Source organism: Onychomys torridus, chromosome 8 (genome assembly GCF_903995425.1).
Source record: "Onychomys torridus chromosome 8, mOncTor1.1, whole genome shotgun sequence".
Lineage (NCBI taxonomy): Eukaryota > Metazoa > Chordata > Mammalia > Rodentia > Cricetidae > Onychomys > Onychomys torridus.
The window spans coordinates 65862698-65882534 of NC_050450.1; the positions used below are offsets into that span (position 1 = coordinate 65862698).

Below are 19837 nucleotides of genomic sequence, written 5' to 3' on the forward strand. Positions count from 1 at the left end.
ATATTTTTATAAGCCTTATTTATTACCCATCTGTAATTTTCTTTGGAAAATTTTTAATTCAAGTATTTATAATATTCATTTTCTAAAACTATGCATCTTTATTACTGAGTTCTAAGAGTTCTTTATATAGTATAGATAGAAAGCTAATTAAAATACAAAGCCACAGACCTGAGATTGGGAGTGGAGAGATGGCTCAGTGGTTAAAAACATGTGTTGCTCCCCCAGAGGTCTTCAGTTTGATTACAAGTACTTATATTGGGTGTTTCACAACCAGCTGTTAACTCTAGCTTCAGAAAATTCAGGCCCTCTTCTGGCCTCTGAAAACAATATCACACTTGTGGCATACACACATAAAAATTCAAAAATACTAAAAAAAATTTTTTTTTTAAAGATACATTCTCATTATGCAGCCCTGGCTGGCCTGGAACTCTCTAAGTAGATCAGACTGGCCCAAATTCACAGAGATACACCTGTCTCTGACTCCTAAGTGCTGAGATTAAAAGTGTCTGTCCCCATATACAGCTTTAAAACAACAAAAATAACCAATACAGGTAGAGAATGGTTTGAAGTCATCCTGATCCTTACAGTGAAAGCCAGGAAAGTCAGGGCTACAAAGACCTTGTCTAAACAACAACATGTTCAATGTCAATGGTTATTAGAATAAAAGGCATTATCACAAAGGTAAAGAAATTAAAAGTCTTTACTGTTGGTGGGAATGGAAACAGTAGCTGCTGGACTTGCAGTTAGAATATTTCTCAAAAATTTAAAGATAAAATTGTCATAGATATCTGCAATTATACTCTTAAAGTATATACATACATACTCAAAACTGTAAAGTAGACCTGTTCTCTAAACCCAATATCCCAAAGTTTGGCCATTTCTATCAACTGGTTAGGTATCTTGAACTAAAATGTAGACTCTGAACCTTGATCTTTCTGACCTATGGTAACTCTGTCTTCCTCTTTCTCACCTGGCTTTCTCTAAAAGTCTGCAACTGTATGCCGTTCTTAGTAACATATTCCATCTGGCTAGGACATGAATCATTTCTTTTCTTTCTTCTTTTTTTTTTTTTTCAAGACAGGGTTTCTGTGTGTAGTGCTTGTCTTGGATCTCACACTGTAGACCAGGCGGGCCTGGAACTCACAGAGATCCTCCTGGCTCCCTCCTGAGTGCTGGGATTAAAGGTGTGCACCACCGCCCAGCGTGAACCATCTCTTTAGTCTAGCACCTCTATGATGCAAACTCTACCCACCCATAAGTGACTTACAGCCTCCTGATGATTTGTCGTGGTTATCTAAGTTCTTGTGTTCAAACAATCATAAATTTACAAAGTAACAGGACCAAACTATGAGAGTAATGAGATAATGGTAATCTTGATATGACGAAGAAAAGAATGTTTCCTTCGAACTAAAAACAATGTGAAAATAAGCCAGGCACTTAGGAGACAGAAGTAGGCAGATCTCTGTAAGTTCAAGGACATCCTGATCTACACTAAAAGTTCCAGGGTAGCAGGGCTTTACAGAGAAATACTGTCTTACAACAAGGTGACAAAAGGGGCTGGGGAGATGGTTCACTTGTTACAGCACCTACAACACAAGAAATCACAAGGAGGAGAAGGAGTAGCAGAGTATGGATTCCCCAGAAAACCAACACCATCCTGGGTAGATTTAATGGTCCACGTAATTGCAACTCTGGAAGGAGACAGGATCACTGGAGCAAGCTAGCTAATAAGAATAATCCTGGGAGTGGGCTCTGGGTAAACCCTACTTAGACAAATGAGGTATAAGAGGAATTTAGGAATGATTCCCAACATGCTGATGACCATCCATGTCCACATACATGTAAAAACATGCAACACACACACACACACACACACACACACACAAAAGTAAAAAGAAAAATATGATAATGAAAATTCTAACTTGGGGCCTGGAGAGAGACATCAATGGATAAGAACTCTTACTACTCTTATAAGACCCAGGTTTGGTTCCCAACACCCACATCAGACAGCTGACAACCACCTAGAACTCCAGGACCAGAGGATCTGGTACCCTCTTCTGGCCTGCATGACCACCTGCATGTACATAGTACATATGAACTCATGAAAACAGGGGAAACATGTACACACGCACATACACACACTTTAAAAACAATAAATAAATCTTTTTTTAAAAAAGATTTTCTTTCTTTACTATATATACACACACCAGAAGAGGGCACCAGCTCTCATTACAGATGGTTGTGAGCCGCCATGTAATTCCTGGGAATTGAACTCAGGACCTCTGGAAGAACAGTCAGTGCTCTTAACCTCTGAGCCATTTCTCCAGTTCCCTCAATAAATAAATCTTTAAAAATATTCTCAACTGGATTAAGAAAAAGCTATGTTAGCCAGGCATTGTGGCACATGCCATTAATCCCAGCTCTGGGGAAACAAAGGCAGGTGGAGCTCTGTGAGTTTGAAGCCAGCCTAGACTACAGAGTGAGTTCTAGGACAGCCAGGTCTTTGTAAAGAGATCTTGTCTCAAAAACCACAACAACAAAAAGCTATGTTGACACTGCTAAAACTCTACAGTAAGAACAAGATTCTATTTACAAAATTATAGAAAAGGGGGCTGGAGAGATGGCTTAGAAGTTAAGAGAACTAGCTGTTCTTCCAGAGGACCTGGGTTCAATTCCCAGCACCCACATGGCAGCTCACAACTATCTATTACTCCAGTTCCAAGGGATCCAACACCCTCACACAGACACACATGCAGGCAAAACATCAACGCACATTTTAAAAAATAAAGAAGGAAGTGAAATGTATGCTAGTTTTGTTGCCACACCTCAAAATGCAAAAATTGTGGCCACAGAACATGGCAAGTATTTAGTTAAGACATTATTAAATTATAAGGTTCAGTCTTATCTTTGGTTTCAAGTATGGGGATGGGGATTCCAGAATACATACTCTGAGAACAGATGAAAACTGGATAGGGAAGTTTTAAATTTTGTCTTTTCCTCAGAAGGTTCACTAATTATATTTTATAAAATGAACTTGTTATAGAGAAAAGGGGGAGGAGACAAAGCATACAAATTATTAATGTGCACACACAGGAGCCATACACAAAGTAAAAAAACTCAAAAGAATGGCCATATGGTTGATCATGAGATAGCACTCTACAGAATGAGGCTCCTAAAGCTTCTGAGGATGATGATGACAACAAGCAGGGTATGAGACACTAGGGAGACTACAGTGAGGCAAGCAACACTGTCCTAAGCTGGCAAGTCTTCCAAGGACTGCATCTCAGAGCCATTCCCGTGTCTGCAGAATAACTAACAAAAGTCTTGCCAGAAGATATATTTAGGGTGGTATATTTTTATTTCCCAAAACTACTTACTATCTTGGTAAAACATTTGGAATTTTGTCTTGGTTGCAAGCAACCTCCAGAACAACTACACTGGTGAATGATAAAACAGCAATTTTAATTTATAGTGAACCTCTCTCAACCACTCCTGAGGTGTTTTGAGGAAAGAACATAGAGACTATCACAGGATTGGAGGGAATGATGGTTCTCAGGGAAACCAATCCTGAGACAGAGAATTGGAACTGGCATTATATACCCAACTCTTACCTTGGTAGAAGGGAGAGCAGCTGAAGGTGAAGTAAATCACCAACAGCCAATAACTTACTAATCACATTATATAACAACCACCCCAAAGAACTGGAGACTGTGAAGATGAGAATAAACATCTAATGGCCAAGAAACTGACATACATTAACTCCCTGTGGACAAAAGCTCCTGTTCCAAAGAAGATTCTAGGGCTCAGCCTATATATCTTTCTACTGTATCATTTAAAATAAAATCTTAAATGAATTTCACTTAATAATTACACCCAAAGAAAGGGTTGGAGGATCCCAATTCCATAGTTTTTGTTTGTTTGTTTGCATTCGTACTTTGCCTGCATGTATGTCTGTGAGAGTGTCAGATCTTGGCATTACGGACACTTGTTAGCTGCCTTGTGGGTGCTGAGAATTGAACCCGGGTCCTCTGGAAGAGCACTCAGTGCTCTTAACCTCTGAGCCATCTCTCCAGCCCAAGCTAGAGCTTTGAACTGGCATCTCAAAATGGGAGGCATTCTTATGGGACTGGGCTGAGATGGCATTATCTCTAGGTAGTTTTGAAATGGAATTGAATTAGAGGACAACCAAGTGATATAAGCTGCAAAAAGTCATTCCTTGCAAAATGCATGTAGACATGTGTGGTATAAAAAGCAGAGTGAGAGCAGGGTTTGTTTTCCTACTCAGCAAATTCCTTATCTCTTTTAACATTTTTCATTCCGACATCTATGACATCAAACCTTTAACTCACAAAATATACTGCTCCAAAGCTCCCATGGCCGATTTCTCTGAGATCTGTGAAGAGCTTTTCCGGATCTTCTTTGAAGAAGAGCTCTGCAATTTCAGGGTCCTTCAGACTGCCTGCTCTGTTAGTTGATGGCATCCTGCTGAGCAGTCAGCTGTCTGATTCTAATTTTATACTGCTATCCCAATGCTTGGTTCATCTGTATGAATAAAGCCACACTGGCATAAACTAGGAAAAGAAAAGAAAAAACAGTTAAAAGTTGCTAAGAACAATTAAAAGATCATTTGCAGTCATTACCTACAAACTGTACCAGATCTAGAATGTTAGGGAATAGTGTAGTCTTCTATTGCATTAGTTCCTAAGCTCATCACAACCACCTGCTGCTCTTTAAAAGCAAAGCATTCTACAACATAGTCCATTTCAATGTTAGCTTCATCTTTAAATCGTGAGAGGCTTTCTACTACTTAATTATGATGAAACGAGAGGAAAAGACAATTAACATACTATTAAAAACATATATACTAAGGCACATACATAATTAAAGGCACATGTCTTTAATCCCAGCACTTGGGAGGCAGTGGCAGGAAGGTCTCTGTGAGTTCCAGGCTAGCCAGGGCTACCTACTAAAACACAGGCTTAATAAACAAAACAGGTGTTGGAGAGACAGCTCATCGGTGAAGTACATGTGCTGCTCTTTCAGAGGTCCTGCAATGATACTAGCACCAACACTAGGCAACTCACAACTGCCTTAATTCCATCTTCAAAGATGACCTAATATCCTCTTCTGGTTTGTGCACACATGCGTACACACACACACCACACGTACACATTTACACATAATTTTTAAAAGTAACAAGATAAAACTTAACACCCCATACACATACACACAATTACAATAGCCCAAAACTGGGATACTTGAAGGGTTTTTCTTACAACAGGAAAGCCCTTATCAATGTATTCACATATAAGAAAAAACACAAAAAATGTAATTCAGACACTTTATCACAGTGCATTAATCAAATCTGATATATCCCAAAGAAAAATAGAGCCAGACGGTGGTGGCGCACGCCTTTAATCCCAGCACTCAGGAGGCAGAGCCAGGCGGATCTCTGTGAGTTCAAGGCCAGCCTGGTCTACAGAGCTAGTTCGAGGAAAGGCTCCAAAGCTACACAAAGAAACCCTGTCTCAAAAAAACAAAAAACAAGACAAAAAAGGAAGGAAGGAAAATGGAGAATGAGGGATGGTAAGATGCCTCAGTGGATAAAAGGGCTTGCCCCTCAAGTCTGATGACCACAGTTCAATCCCAGGAAACTAGAAAGGGGCAGATGTAAAAGCTTCTAAGATGTTCTGTAAGGGAGGAGAAGCAACTCCCAAAAGTTGTCCTCTGACCTTTACATGTGTGCCACAGTAAGTACATGCTCACAATCATATCTGTATCTATCTCTGTCTCTATCACACACACAAATTAAAATTAAAGAAAAAAATACAAAATAAGAAAAGTCTGGGGCTGGAGAGATGGTTCAGGTTAAGAGCACTGACTGCTCTTCCAGAGGTCCTGAGTTCAATTTTCAGCAACCACATGGTGGCTCACAACCATCTGTAATGAGATATGATGCCCTCTTCTGGCCTGTAGTCATACATGCTGTATACATAATAAATTTTTTAAAAAAGAGGTATAAATAAAAAAAAATTTCTGAATTTAGTAGACACCTAATTTTGAATAAACTTAATTCACATGATTAATACATTAAAATATAGTTGTTATCATTTGATTCCTTCCATAAGTAGACTTAGAAAGAACCAGTGATTCCTTGGTGGTTCTGCTACCAACTCCTTTATATAAGATTATCTGATGCTTAAAAATGGTTGTCCTAATTGAGAGGCTTAAGAAGAACCTGGGTTCTGGAATAAAACTGGCTAGATATAAACCCCAACACTATTCATAAACTGTCTCCTTTTTTTAAAGTACAAAACAAAAACAACCTACTTTATACAGTACTTAAGAAGGTTAGATGAGTTCCATATGTAATCTCTGCATACTCTATACCATAGTAAGCACAGTAACAAATGTCAGTTATCCAGACAGGGTTTCTCTGTGTAGCTTTTTGCACCTTTCCTGGAACTCACTCTGTAGCCCAGGCTGGCCTCAAACTCACAAAGATCCACCTGGCTCTGCCTCCCAAGTCCTGGGATTAAAAGCATGCGCCATCACAGCCCAGCCAGTTCAGTTATTTTTTTTTAATTCACTTAACTTCAGGAATTAAAATTGGAATGTATTTCATTAGACTCCCAAGGAGGAAAGGTGCCATCCAATTCTTCCTAAGCCCTTTATATGATTTCATTTTAATGAAACAATAAAACCAATTTTAAAAAGTTAATTTCTAAATTTTATGTGTATGTACATTTTTACCTGATGTACGTATGTGAACATGAACGCCTGGTGCCCATAGAGGTCTGAACAGGGCATCTGATCCCCTAGAACTGGAATTTTGGATGATTTTGAGAACTATAATAGGAACCAAACCTTCATCCTCCTCTAGAAGAGCAATAAGTACTCTAAAAAGCTGAGTCATCTCTCCAGCCCCAAAAGAACTAACTTTAATTCTTGCCAGAAAATGCATGTCTTTTGTACTTCAATATAGCAACACCACACCACAATTTAAAAATTTTCAGTACACACACACACACACACACACACACACACACACACACACACACACGGTTAATCTGAGTCCTGTGTGTGTTTGTGTATGTGTATCCCAGGCATCCCAAACTCATGGCAGTTCTCTTAACTCAGTCTGAGGAGTGGGGTTACAGGCAAGTACCATTATACCCAATACATCCAAAGCCAGTTGTGGTGCACATGCTTATACTTCCAGCACTCAGAAGGACGAGGACAGGAAGGTAAGAAACTCAAGTTCATCCTCAGTTACCCACAAGCTTGAGGACACTACCACCAAAACCACACATACCATCTTTCTTTCTTTCTTCCTTCCTTCCTTCCTTCCTTCCTTCCTTCCTTCCTTCCTTCCTTCATTTATTTATTGAGGCAGGGTTTTACTGTATAGCCCTGGGTGGCCTAAAACTTGCTATGTGGATCAGATTGGCCTTGGAAAAAGATCTGTCTACACTTGTCTCCCAAATCTGGGATTACAATTTTCTAAAAAGGCTAGAAGAAGCTGGAGAGATGATTTCAGTGACCCAGAGTTCATACTACTCTAGCAGAGGACCTTAATTCAGTTCCAAATCCATATCAGGTGGCTCACAAATGCCTTTAACTCCAGTTCCAGAGTTATCTGACACCTTCTGGCCACCATGGGCTCTTGCACACATGTGGTATACATATCCTCACATAGGCTCACAACATAAACGTAAATATAAATAAAACAAATATTTCAAAACTATATAACTTACTTTAAAAATCTACATTATGAGATTTTACAATTAAATAGCTTCACATTTCCCTAACATAGTCCAGTAATTAAGCAGATAAGCCAAAAAGCAACAGAATTAGGAATTAGAAGATAATCAGAAAACATTCTATATTACTTAAAGAATGTTTCTTGAGTGAACAGTAATGATTTCACAGTATTTCATCTTTTATGAATCTCCAAATTTTCATAAAAGGGACATAATTGGCCCTAAGCAACTGATTTAATATTACAAGGTCTGTAAGTCAAGATTCAGGGCCTAGAAACAGCCAACTGAAGTCAAATGTTTAGTCCCTCTCGAGGAAAAAAAAAAATGGGCTCTTTTGTACACAAAATTGGCAGAGAGAGTACCACCTACTGTATCATTTCCTCAACACATGGGTATACAAAGAAACATGCATATTAATAATTGCAATATTAAATACAACCAAGAACGGTCATAAGCAAGATGAACACATGACCTTACACTTAACCTATAAATAATTTGACAGCTAATTCAACCTTATAAACCTGATTATTTTAAGTTTAGGGTTGGAATTAAGATTTATTTGGCTCTTAAAAATCACAAGATCAATTAATGTTGAGAAATATACTATTAATACTCTGAACCATCTGTCTAATATTTCAAATAGAAATGAAGGACAAAGATGAAAAACAAAAATACCACTATTCAAAGCATCACTGGGTCAGAAGTGATGTTGCTTGCCTGAAATATCAGCCCTTGAGCAAAAGGATCACAAGCTGGGGGCTAACTTACAGCAAATCCAAGTTATACATACACACACATACACACACACACACACACACACACAAAATCACTAAGTTCTTAGCAACAAGGATCGTATAGGGGGTAGGTATCATAAAGTTTAATTGGTGTATTGATAAAGATAAACATACTATCTTTTAAAAACAAGGTACAGAAGTATAAATAATCATTTATATAAAATAGAATATAAATCTCTATACATAGATGATCTATGGAAGAAAATAGAATTTATTCAAGGAATCCTTTCTACCTTCCAAATATTTATCCTATAAATGCCATGTACTACTTCCATTTTTTAAGTTTTATTTATTATTAATGTATAGGAAATGTGTAAGAGTGCAGGCAGGCAAGGAAGACAGGCATGTGCCACAGACAGGGGATAACTGCAGGGATCAATTTTCTCCTTCAAACCAGGCACCAAGGATCAAAACTGTCAGGGTTGTGTGGCAAACACACTTAGCCACTGTCCCCGCCTCCCCCCCACACACACAAGTATTTTTGTTTGTTTTTAATAAACACTTAAAATCCATGTAATTAGACTTAAAGTTGAGACAGGAAAGATGGTTCAACAGATAAAAACACTTACTGCAAAATCTGATACCCGAGTTCAATCCATAGGACCTACTTGGTGGAAAAAGAGAACCTACTTCTAGTTGTCCTCTGACTTCCATATGTGTGCCATAACATATGTGGCCACATCCCACCTCACAAAAAAATAAATATTTTTAAAAGGCTCAAAACTGGAGTGTTAGCATTAGAAATTAGTTTAAAGGGGGAGAGGGGACAGTGAGATGGCTCAGCATATAAAACCACTTGCCCATTTAAAAAAAAAAAAAAATGGGAAATTAGTGGTGGCGCGCGCCTGTAATCCCAGCACTCGGGAGGCAGAGGCAGGTGGACCTCTGTGAGGCCAGCCTGGTCTACAGAGCTAGTACAGGACTGGCTCCAAAGCTACAAAGAAACCCTGTCTCGAAAAACCAAAAAAAGAAAGAAAAAGAAAAAGAAAAAGCCAGGCGGTAGTGGTGCTTACCTTTAATCCCAGAGCTCGGGAGGCAGAGCCAGGCAGATCTCTGTGAGTTCAAAGCCAGCCTGGTCTACAGAGTGAGTTCCAGGACAGCCAGAGCTGTTACACAGAGAAATTCTGTCTCAAAAAACAAAAATGCCAATTTACACCTTGATGTTTATTCAATATATATGTATAAAATAATCTATCCTGTGGTCGCATACACCTGTAAAGCTAGCCCTGGATAGCTGAGGGAAGAAAATGGAGGGTTTTAAGCTAGCCTTGGCTACATAATGAGATCCTGCTTCAAAAAATAAAAATAAAACAGGAAGAGGGAGGAAGGAGGAGGAAAGAGAGAAGAGGGGAGGGGAGATTGAGAGAAGAGAAAATGGGAGAGGGAAAGAGAGCAGGAGAGGAAGAGAGGACGAAGGGAAGGGGGAAATGGAGGAAGAGAAAAGAAAGGGAGATGGAGAAGAAAAAGAAGGAGCCACAGTGCATTCCTGAGAGCATGAGTCCATTCTTGGGCAGTCTGCTCAGTCTCTCTCTGTCTGTCTTCCCTCCTTTCACTTTTACCAATGTCCCTACTTAAATCTGTATTAAAAGTTTACACTCCAACCTTGAACTAAATCTCAAACATTTAACATGCTATGCAAGAGCTAGGAAACAGCTGGCTATATATATATCTGATGGGGGGGGGGCATGTTTCCCCCCATTCATTCTTTTTCTTTCTTACTTTTGAAAATTACAAGATTATGCTATTTAAAATTGGGCTTAACTAATTTGCCAAATCAAATTCACATTTAACAGTACAAGTTTAATTTGGTTTAAAATACCATTACTTAATGCTAACATTTATCATTTTACCAAACATGAAAATTGGAACAATAAGACTATAGTGCCAGGCACACACACCTGTTTTTATTCATTTATTTTTTTGAGCTGAGGATCGAACCCAGGGCCTTGCACTTACTAGGCAAGTGCTCTACCACTGAGCTAAATCCCCAACCCCACACCTGTAATTCTAGCACTCAGGAACTAGAGGCAGGACAATCAGGAAGGAGTTCAAGGTCATCTTCAGCTACACATTAAAGCCAACCTGGGATATATGATACTTTGTCTTAAAACAAACAAAAATCCAACATTATGTTCTCATTTGTATATTTAAGTTATGGGGGTGTTTATTCAATGGTGGGCTTTTGACAGGACCTCATGTAGTCAAGGGTGGTCTAGAACTCCTGCCTCCCCAAAGCTAGGATTACAGGAATGTGCCATCACATTTGGCAGAGTAGTAGGGAGTTGGAGACTGAGACTGCAGTTCACTGAGTAGTCCTAGCTGGTCTGGAACTCGTTTTGTAGACCAGGCTGACCTTGCAATTGAACTCAGGATCACCCTGCTTCGGTCTCCCTGGGGTTAATGGTAGTTAATGGTAGATTTCTGTTAAGTGGGAGAAAGACATGTTTTTGAGATACATACATACATACACACACACACACACACACACACACACACACACACACACACATATATATATGAAAGAGAGAGAGAGAGAACCAGAGATGTTTCTGAAAATAAATGTTTTACATTTGCCTCCAGAGAAAGGGTAGATTTTTATTACCCTTTAGTTAAATGTACAACCTCCAGAACTGCTTGAGACAAAATGCTAACACTCTATTTACTAGTGGTGTAACATTGGGCTAGTTACGTAACCTTCTTATGGTCTAGCTCCTCGTCTAAACAATAGATCAGTATTTAGTACTGTCTCATAAATTACTGCTGACTGGTATTCTATTACATGGTTATAATAAAGGTATTTTTCTAGAAAAGTTATACATCACTATTATCTGCTGCTGGTAAACTAGAAAGATAAACATTCTAAATCATACTATCCTAGTTAATAATGGTTAAATAGCACAGTTAAGACAACAACAGCCTTCCTAGCAAGCACAAGGCCCTGGGTTCAGTCCTCAGCTCCAGCTTAAAAAAAAAAAAAAAAAAAAAAAATTTAAAAAAAAAGAGAGAGAGAGAGAGAGAGAAGACAAAACCTCCTATCTTCTATTATTCAACATTGTCTAGAAGTACTAGCTTTGTTAACTATTTATGTATGATAATACATAAAGCATTTCTACATGCCAAGAATCAAAAATAAGTAAGTTCCACTAATGGACATTTCATAGAAGAATTATAAATAATCAGTAAACTGAAAAAAAACATATTTGTTGAAGCCTGAGCTTCATATGAGATCCTGTCTAATATTAAAAACATTTAAGAAAGAAATAGGGGGTTGGAGAGACAGCTCAGAGGTTAAGAGCACTGACTGTTCTTCCAGAGGTCCTGAGTTCAATTCCCAGCAACCACATAGTAGCTCACAACAATTTGTAATGAGATCTAGTACCCTCTTCTGGCATGCAGACAGAATACTTTATTTTATTTTATTTTTTTTTATAAAAAAGGAAGCCGGGCGGTGGTGGCACACACCTTTAATCCCAGTATTTGGGAGGCAGGGTCAGGCGGATCTCTGTGACCACCCTGGCTGGTCTACAAAGCGAGTTCCAGGAGAGTTCCAGGAAAGGCGCAAAGCTACACAGAGAAACCCTGTCTTGAAAAAACAAACAAACAAAAAAAAAAAACAAAAACAAAACAAAAAAAAACAAAACAAAACAAAACAAAAGAAACCTGGGCAAGCTTTTAATCCTTGTACTCAAGAGGCAGAGGTAGGCAGATCTCTGAGTTCCAGGACAGCCAGGGCTACATAAAGAGACCTTATCTCAAAGCAAACCAACAACAATAAATAAATGTTAATTAATTAAGTAATCAATTAAAGAAAAACTCACAGGTACCATCTTCCAAGGAACAAGATATCTTGTTTCAGCAGGACAGAAGTCCTGCTCCTCTTGCCTGCCTTAGCCTCTCCAGTGCTAAGATTACAAGAATACTCTGTCACACATATACACATCCTTCATTCCTGGCTGTCTGATCATTTCTAAACATTGTACAGGAAGTTCTAGCCAGGGAAATTAGTAAAGAAAAATAAACAAAAGGTATACAGATTATAAAGCAAGAAGTGGAACCATATTCTCAAATGATACAATTTATTTAAGAGGCAATCCTAAACAATCAACAACCAAAAATTTTAGGATAAATAAATGAATACAATATAAACTAGTAATAACCTTCAGGGCTAATTTGTAGTTGCAATGACTAATCTCGATTGTCAACTTGACTGCTTTTTGTTTTATTTTTACTATTTTTAATCTCTCTCTCTCTCTCTCTCTCTCTCTCTCTCTCTCTCTCTCTCTCTCTCTCTCTCTCTGTGTGTGTGTGTGTGTCTGTCTGTCTGTGTGTCTGTCCGTTAGAGGCCAGAGGAGTAGGATCACCTAGAGTTGGAGCTACAGATGTTTGTGAGCCAGCTGATGTGGGTCCTCTGGAAGAGCAGTATATGCTCTTAACCACAAAGCCATCTCTCAAGGTCAACTGACTGATTTTGAATCAACTAAAACCTAAACTGCTGGGTACTCCTGTTTTTAGGATTTTTTTTTTTTTTTTTTTTTGCTTTTTTTGTTTGTTTTTTGAGACAGGGTCTCACTTTGTACACCAGGCTGGCCTCGAACTCACAGATCCACCTGTTCTGCCTCCCGAGTGCTGGGATTAAGGCATGTGCCACTACGGCCTGGCTATGAGTCCCCTTTTATCACCCTCCTTTTTCATTCTATCAGTTCTGTTCCTTTTCAGAACCCTGACAAGTACAGTACTCTATTATTACTATATTATTATTGTTCTTGGATATAATGTGGGGGGGGGGGGGGGGGGTGTATTGCGTATGAGTACAGGCATGCAAACCATGACAAGACATGTGTGGAGGTCAGAGGACAACTTTCAGAAGTTGGTACTCTTCCAGGAGTTACCAGGCTTGTGCAGTACTTTTACAATTAGCCATCTCAAAGGCCCGTCTAGTCTTAGTCTCTCCAGTCCTTCTGTCCACATTCTTCTTGGCTACATTAATATTTATACAGTGTAAAAAAGGTAAGGAAACGCTTAAAGAGGAATCAAGGGAATTATTACTCTTAGGGCTTTTGTTTTGTTTAAAGATGGAGTTTCACTGCTGCCCTAGCTGACCTAGAACTCACTGTGTAGACCAAGCTGAACTCAGACTCACATGTATCATCCCTGCCTCTACCTCCTGAGCTATGAGATTAAAGGATGGATGGACCATCAAGCCCAGCCAATTGTTGATAAGATGTTATATCCCCCAGAGCCAGAAGCAAGCAGTCGAGCCACAGGTACTGTGAACTGAATTACAGTCCTCTCCAATAGCTCCAAGTGCTCTTAACCACTAAATCATCTCTCCAGACCCTGGCTAATCACCTTTGATACATGGAATCACATCAGAAAAAACTATTTTCATCACTTCACAAAGTTTTCATGGCCCTTGATCCAATTTCTGGGCTGTCTCAAAAGTCTCAAAGAAAATAAACAAAACAGCTGATAAAGTGAGTTTGCTTCTGAGGAAGGATGCTGAGGAATGGAGTGGTGTAAAAAGAATGTAACTGGATCAAAGCAGGTAGGAGGACAGTGGTGGAGTGCTTGTAAGGCCTTGGATTCAAACCCAAAACAAAAAAAGCGGTGGAGACAATTTGTTTTTCTCCCTGGTTCCTAAGAAGGAGATATAAGATATTACTAAATCCTCAAAATATGGGGGCAGGACACTGATGGCTCTTTTGTATTGTTTTGGTTTTGTTTTGTTTTGTTTTGGTTTTGTTTTGTTTTTGAGACAGGGATTCTCTGTATGGTGTTGGTGCCTGTCCTGGATCTCACTCTGTAGACCAGGCTGCCCTCAAACTCAGAGATCCACCTGGCTCTGCCTCCTGAGTGCTGGAATTAAAAGGGCCACCACCACCCACTGGCCACTCTTTCATTGGTCCCAGCACCCATACGGCAGTTCACAACTCTACTTCCAGGGGATCTTGCATCCTCACAGACATACAAGCATGCAAAACCCCAATGTATATAAAAAGTAAATAAACTTAAAAAAAAAAAAAAAAAAAAACTTTTAAATCCTTAAAATGTTCTATGCAATAGGAGTTTCTTTGTTGTTCTGGAGGTTAATCTACAAAGATTAACTGGTCATTACTTATAAATCAATATACTGAAACCTCAATAAAAACTGTCCACCTGGGCTGGAGAGAGGTTAAGAACACTGGCTGTTCTTCCAGAGGTCCTGAGTTCAATTCCCAGCACCCATATGGTGGCTCACAACCATCTGTAATGAGATCTGGCTCCCTCTTTCTTCTGGCCTGCAGGGATACATGCAAACAGAACATCTTGTGCATGTGTGTATGTGTGTGTGTGTATGTGTATATATAATCTTTAAAAAAAACAAAAACAAAAAACTGTCCACCAAAGCACTAGTGAATTTCCTGGTTGATTGGGATGATGGTTACTAACCAAGGACTGAAGATAACAGACATCTATCTATGTTTGGAATCCTCCTAGACCTTGCCCTTTAATCCCAGCACTGGGGGGCAGAAGACATCTTGAGTTTGAGGCCAACCTGGTCTACCAAGTAAGTTCCAGAACAACCAGGACTACACTGAGAAACCCTGTCCCTGGGAAAACAACAAACAGAAGAAAGAAAGAAAGAAAGAAAGAAAGAAAGAAAGAAAGAGAGAGAGAGAGGAGGAGGGAGGGAGGGAGGGAGGGAGGGAGGGAGGGAGGGAGGGAGGAAGGATGGATGGAAGGAAGGAAGGATGGAAGGATGGAAGGAAGAAAAAGAAAACCAGCAAGGAGCTGAAGAGATAGTGCAGTGGTTGTTAACAGCGCTGACTGCTCAAGAGAAGCCAGAATTAATTTCCAGCACCCACATGGTGATTCACAACTGTCTTTAACTCCAGTTCCAGATGATCAGACACCTTCTGGCCTCCTCAGACACCACACACACGTGGTACAAAGACATGCATGCAGGCAACACACATATTAAAATGAAAAGATATTCGAGGAAAAATAAAGATAAACTGACATAATACACAAATTGATAAAACGGAATGAAAGACTAATGACTATCGGGAGGAGAACAGAGACAACATGGGAGCATTTGTGCCTAAATATTGAACCTGATGTTAGAAAATGCTTTGCGGGGTTAGGGATTTAGCACAGCGGTACAGCGCTTGCCTAGCAAGCGTAAGGCCCAGGGTTCGGTCCTCAGCTCTTGTTAAAAAAAAAAAAAAGAAAGAAAGAAAATGCTTTGGGGGGCTGGAGAGATGGCTCAGCGGTTAACAGCACTGACTGCTCTTCCAGGGAACCTGGGTTCAATTCCCAGCACCCATATGGCAGCTCACAACTGTCTGTAACTCTAGCTCCAGCCATCCAACACCCTCACACAGACATATATGCAGGCAAAGCACCAATGCACATAAAGTAAAAATAAATTATTTTTAAAAAAAGAAAGAGAAGGCTTTGGACAAAAATATGCTTTGGCTGCACAACACTCTGAATGAACTAAATGTAAATATTTAACTTGAGAACTGGGAATGTAGCTCAGCAGTAGAACACTTTGCCTAACAAGTGCAAAGCCCTAGATTCCATCCCCAACACCACAATCAAGTCAATTTAAAAGTGTACACACACACGTGTGTACACACACACACACACACACACACACACGCGTGTACACACACATGTACACACACATACAAAGGAAAGACGATTGAAGACAAGGTCTGAATCACGTTAAGCATATGTGTGTGTATACATATATACATATATGTGCTTATATGTTTGTATAGAGAGAATATACTATATAAACCTAAACTGATGAGCCCATCCCTCCCTACCCCTCCTTATCTCTTTCATAGACAAAGTCTCTAGCCCAGACTAGCCTAAAATTCCCTATATAGCCAAGAATGACCTTGAATTTCTGAACTCCCTGCATCTACCTCCTGAGTGCTAGAAATACAGATATGTTCCAACACACCTTATTTATTCAATGCTGGAGATCTAAGCACTCTACAAACTGAACTATATAAATCCTAAGATTTTTGTTTAATATATAAATATATGCCTTGTGTATATGCATGAGGAGAGGAGGCTATACAGAAAGGCCAGACAAGGGCATCAGATCCCTTTGTAGTTACAGGCAGCTGTGAGCTTCCTGATGTAGGCTGTGAGAATCAAATTCAGGTTCTCTCAAAGAGCAACAAGCAATTTTAACCATCTTGAGCCATCTCCCCAACCCAAATTTTAATTTTTTTTCAGGGTTTCTTTGTATAGCCCTGGATGTCCTAGAACTCACTCTGTAGACCAGCCTGGCCTTGAACTCAAGAGATTCGTCTGCCTCTGCCTCCCAAAGGCATGTGTCACCACCACTTGACTCAAATTTTAAATTCTTAAAAGTTCATTTTAATTAGAGACAGAAATATTTTTAGACACCTTTTCTTTTTTTGTTTTTTGTTCTTTGTTTTTAAGATGTATTTTGTGAAGTATTTTGCAAGCATGTTAAGTATGTGTACCATGTGTGTGCCTGGTGCCCCTAGAGATCAGAAGCATGGGTGGGATCCCCTGGAACTGGAATTACATATGGTTGTGAGCTACCCTGTGAGTGCTGGGAACCAAATCCAGATCCTCAAAAGAGCACTGAACATCTCTCCAGCCCTCTTCCACATTCTTATTTCTCCTTTGTTAAACACATCAGAGTAAATCTAACTAAAAGTTTTGTTTGGTCAGGATCATTACTATGAATAACAATGACATCTCTCATGTCTTAACTATCTTTGAACCTCAAGTGTTTCATCTGTCATTTTTTGCAAGATAGTATTTTTTTCAGTCAGATACCTTGAAAATACAAATTACAAATTCTTACCCTGAAATGCTCCTGTGTACAAACTTAACATATTGCATGAATCTCAAGGAGTTAACAGATCTACTATGACCCATAACAGTAATTCTTATTTAGCCTGCTTAATAATAATATTACTTCTATGATCCTTTCTCTTTCTAAGTTTCTGACTCTACTTCAGTCTAACGCAAGATGGCCTAAGATTTTCATAGACCCAAGGAGCTGTGCTATACTTTTTGGTTTTTGTACTTTTATGAATAGTTGCCCTAGTTCACTGTCAATTTCTCTATGACTGCTAGTTGCTATCCAAAGCTTCAAAGAATTTCAATGAGATTCTACTACTACATGACCTATGTGAGGCACTAAATGAGAATAATACATGATAATGGTTCTCATGAAGCTAAGACAAATAATTACACAAAAGGAATGCATCTTACTGGGAACTAAACTAGAACATCAAAATGAGCAAAAAAGAACTCTTAGAAAAAAAGGACAGAATAATTAGAGCACTGGGGACAGTTCTGTAGAAGAGTACTTGAACAGATAAAACAGGATAAAAAATAAGATCAAGCCTGCGGTGGTGGCGCACGCCTTTAATCCTAGCACTGAGTTCGAGGCCAGCCCGGTCTACAGAGCGAGTTCCAGGAAAGGCGCAAAGCTACATGGAGAAACCCTGTCTCGAAAAACCCCAAAAATAAAAAAATAAAAAAAAAAAGATCAAACGAGCACAAAAATGACACCATATACACAGGCAGAGAAGGTATTATAAGGTGTGTTGGGCAGTAACGTTCAAACAAACAAACAAAAACCAAAAAACTGTGCCAGGCATGGTGAAAAGCCAATCAGAGAAAACTTAAAAACTAAACAAAACAGGCCAACAAGATATCTTAGAGAGTAATTGCCACAAAAGCCTAATGTCCTAAGTCTGATTCCCAAAATTCATGGTAGAAGGAAAAAAAAAAACCAACTCCTAAAAGCTGTCCTCTGATCTCCACTTGCACACACACACACCCCTGCATATATAAACATATCATAAATGCACACATATACATTCACAGTAATTTTAACTAAGCAAAATAATTTATAAAATAAGCAAAGGTAAAGAACTAAGAGCAGAAGCAGAAGAGTGGATTGCTGAGGTGGAAGGAACAAAAAGCAACCTACTAGGATGTTAGAAACTTCCATATACAAATTTTTAGTGCAATTTACCATGATTACATAAAGAAAAATTTTCTATAATTTTAATCTGAGTGGTGGATTAATTTGTAAGTCTTCATTTATGTAACTGACTGTAAAATACTACAACACAACTGAAAAGGGGGCACAAACAGTGACATGATGATTCCTTAACTTTGTAAGTCTGAGTAAGCAGAAGAGTGGTATTTCAGTGGTAGGGCACGTATCTACATGCTTGAGGAGCTGTGTTCAATCCCCGGCACAACAGGAAAAGAGGATTGTAGTAGGAGATAAATGAGAGCAAGACATAAGAGGATCAGAACTAGGAGAAAAGAAAAGCTTTTAAAGTTTTTTTACTGTAGGCCGGGCGGTGGTGGCACACGCCTGTAATCCCAGCACTAGGGAGGCAGAGGCAGGTGGATCTCTGTGAGTTCGAGGCCAGCCTGGTCTACAGAGTAAGTCCAAGACAGGATCCAAAGCTACACAGAGAAACTCTGTCTTTAGAAAAAAAAAAAAAAAAATTTATTTTATGCATGGATGTTTTGTCTGCCTGTATGTTTGTGCACATGATACTGGAGTTATTGTGAACTGCATGTGGGTGTGAGGAATTGAACTCTGGTCCTTTGGAAGAACAGCCAATGGCTCTTACTGCTGAGCCATCTCTCAGTCCCTAACAAAAGCCTTCTGAGAAATACAGAATCAAGATAATACTAACACAATAGGCCAGGCACTATTCTCAGGTCTATGTAACGAATCTAATCCTCTTATCCCCCAACATTTCAAAGCTTTATCAGTTCTAATTTACACAGGTGATAAAAATGAGGCCCAAAGAGATTAAACTTCCTCAAGTTCCCATAGCAGTTAAGACTACCCTCCATGGCAATAAGGTTCTTTACCAGGCCATAGCACATGCATACAAAACATGTTAAAAAAAAAAAAAAAAAAGTGACTACCAGAAAGTATGCATTGACACAGGGATAGAGTGCATCCAACACCAATAGCCTGTATCCCAATCCTGTAATTTCAAAGCCAGCACCTTCCACACTAATCAGTCAACATTCCCACCTAACTATAAATCTTGCTCAGCAAATATACTATCTATTTCATCATCCTTAAATTTCCCACTCCTAAAATAAACCTTCACAGAAATAAAAAAGTAGTATCAAAAGAACGTTACAATTTCTAATATATGAAACATACTGGGTGGGTGGTGGTGGCACATGCCTTGATCTACAGAGCGAGTTCCAAGACAGCCAAGGCTACACAGAGAGACCCTGTCTCAAAAAACC

At 39.2% G+C, this 19837-nt stretch overlaps 1 protein-coding gene across 1 annotated transcript in view; it reads right to left on the reverse strand.

Annotated features, from left to right (window-relative positions):
- The window catches only part of Taok1 (TAO kinase 1), an 84031-nt gene that overhangs the window by 47696 nt on the left and 16498 nt on the right, over positions 1 to 19837 (reverse strand). Inside the window, exon 2 of the mRNA XM_036194771.1 lies at positions 4350 to 4571. Within this exon, the coding sequence (XP_036050664.1) occupies positions 4350 to 4481 (132 nt within the window). The 5' untranslated portion in view covers positions 4482 to 4571. The remainder of the gene's footprint in view (positions 1 to 4349; positions 4572 to 19837) is intronic.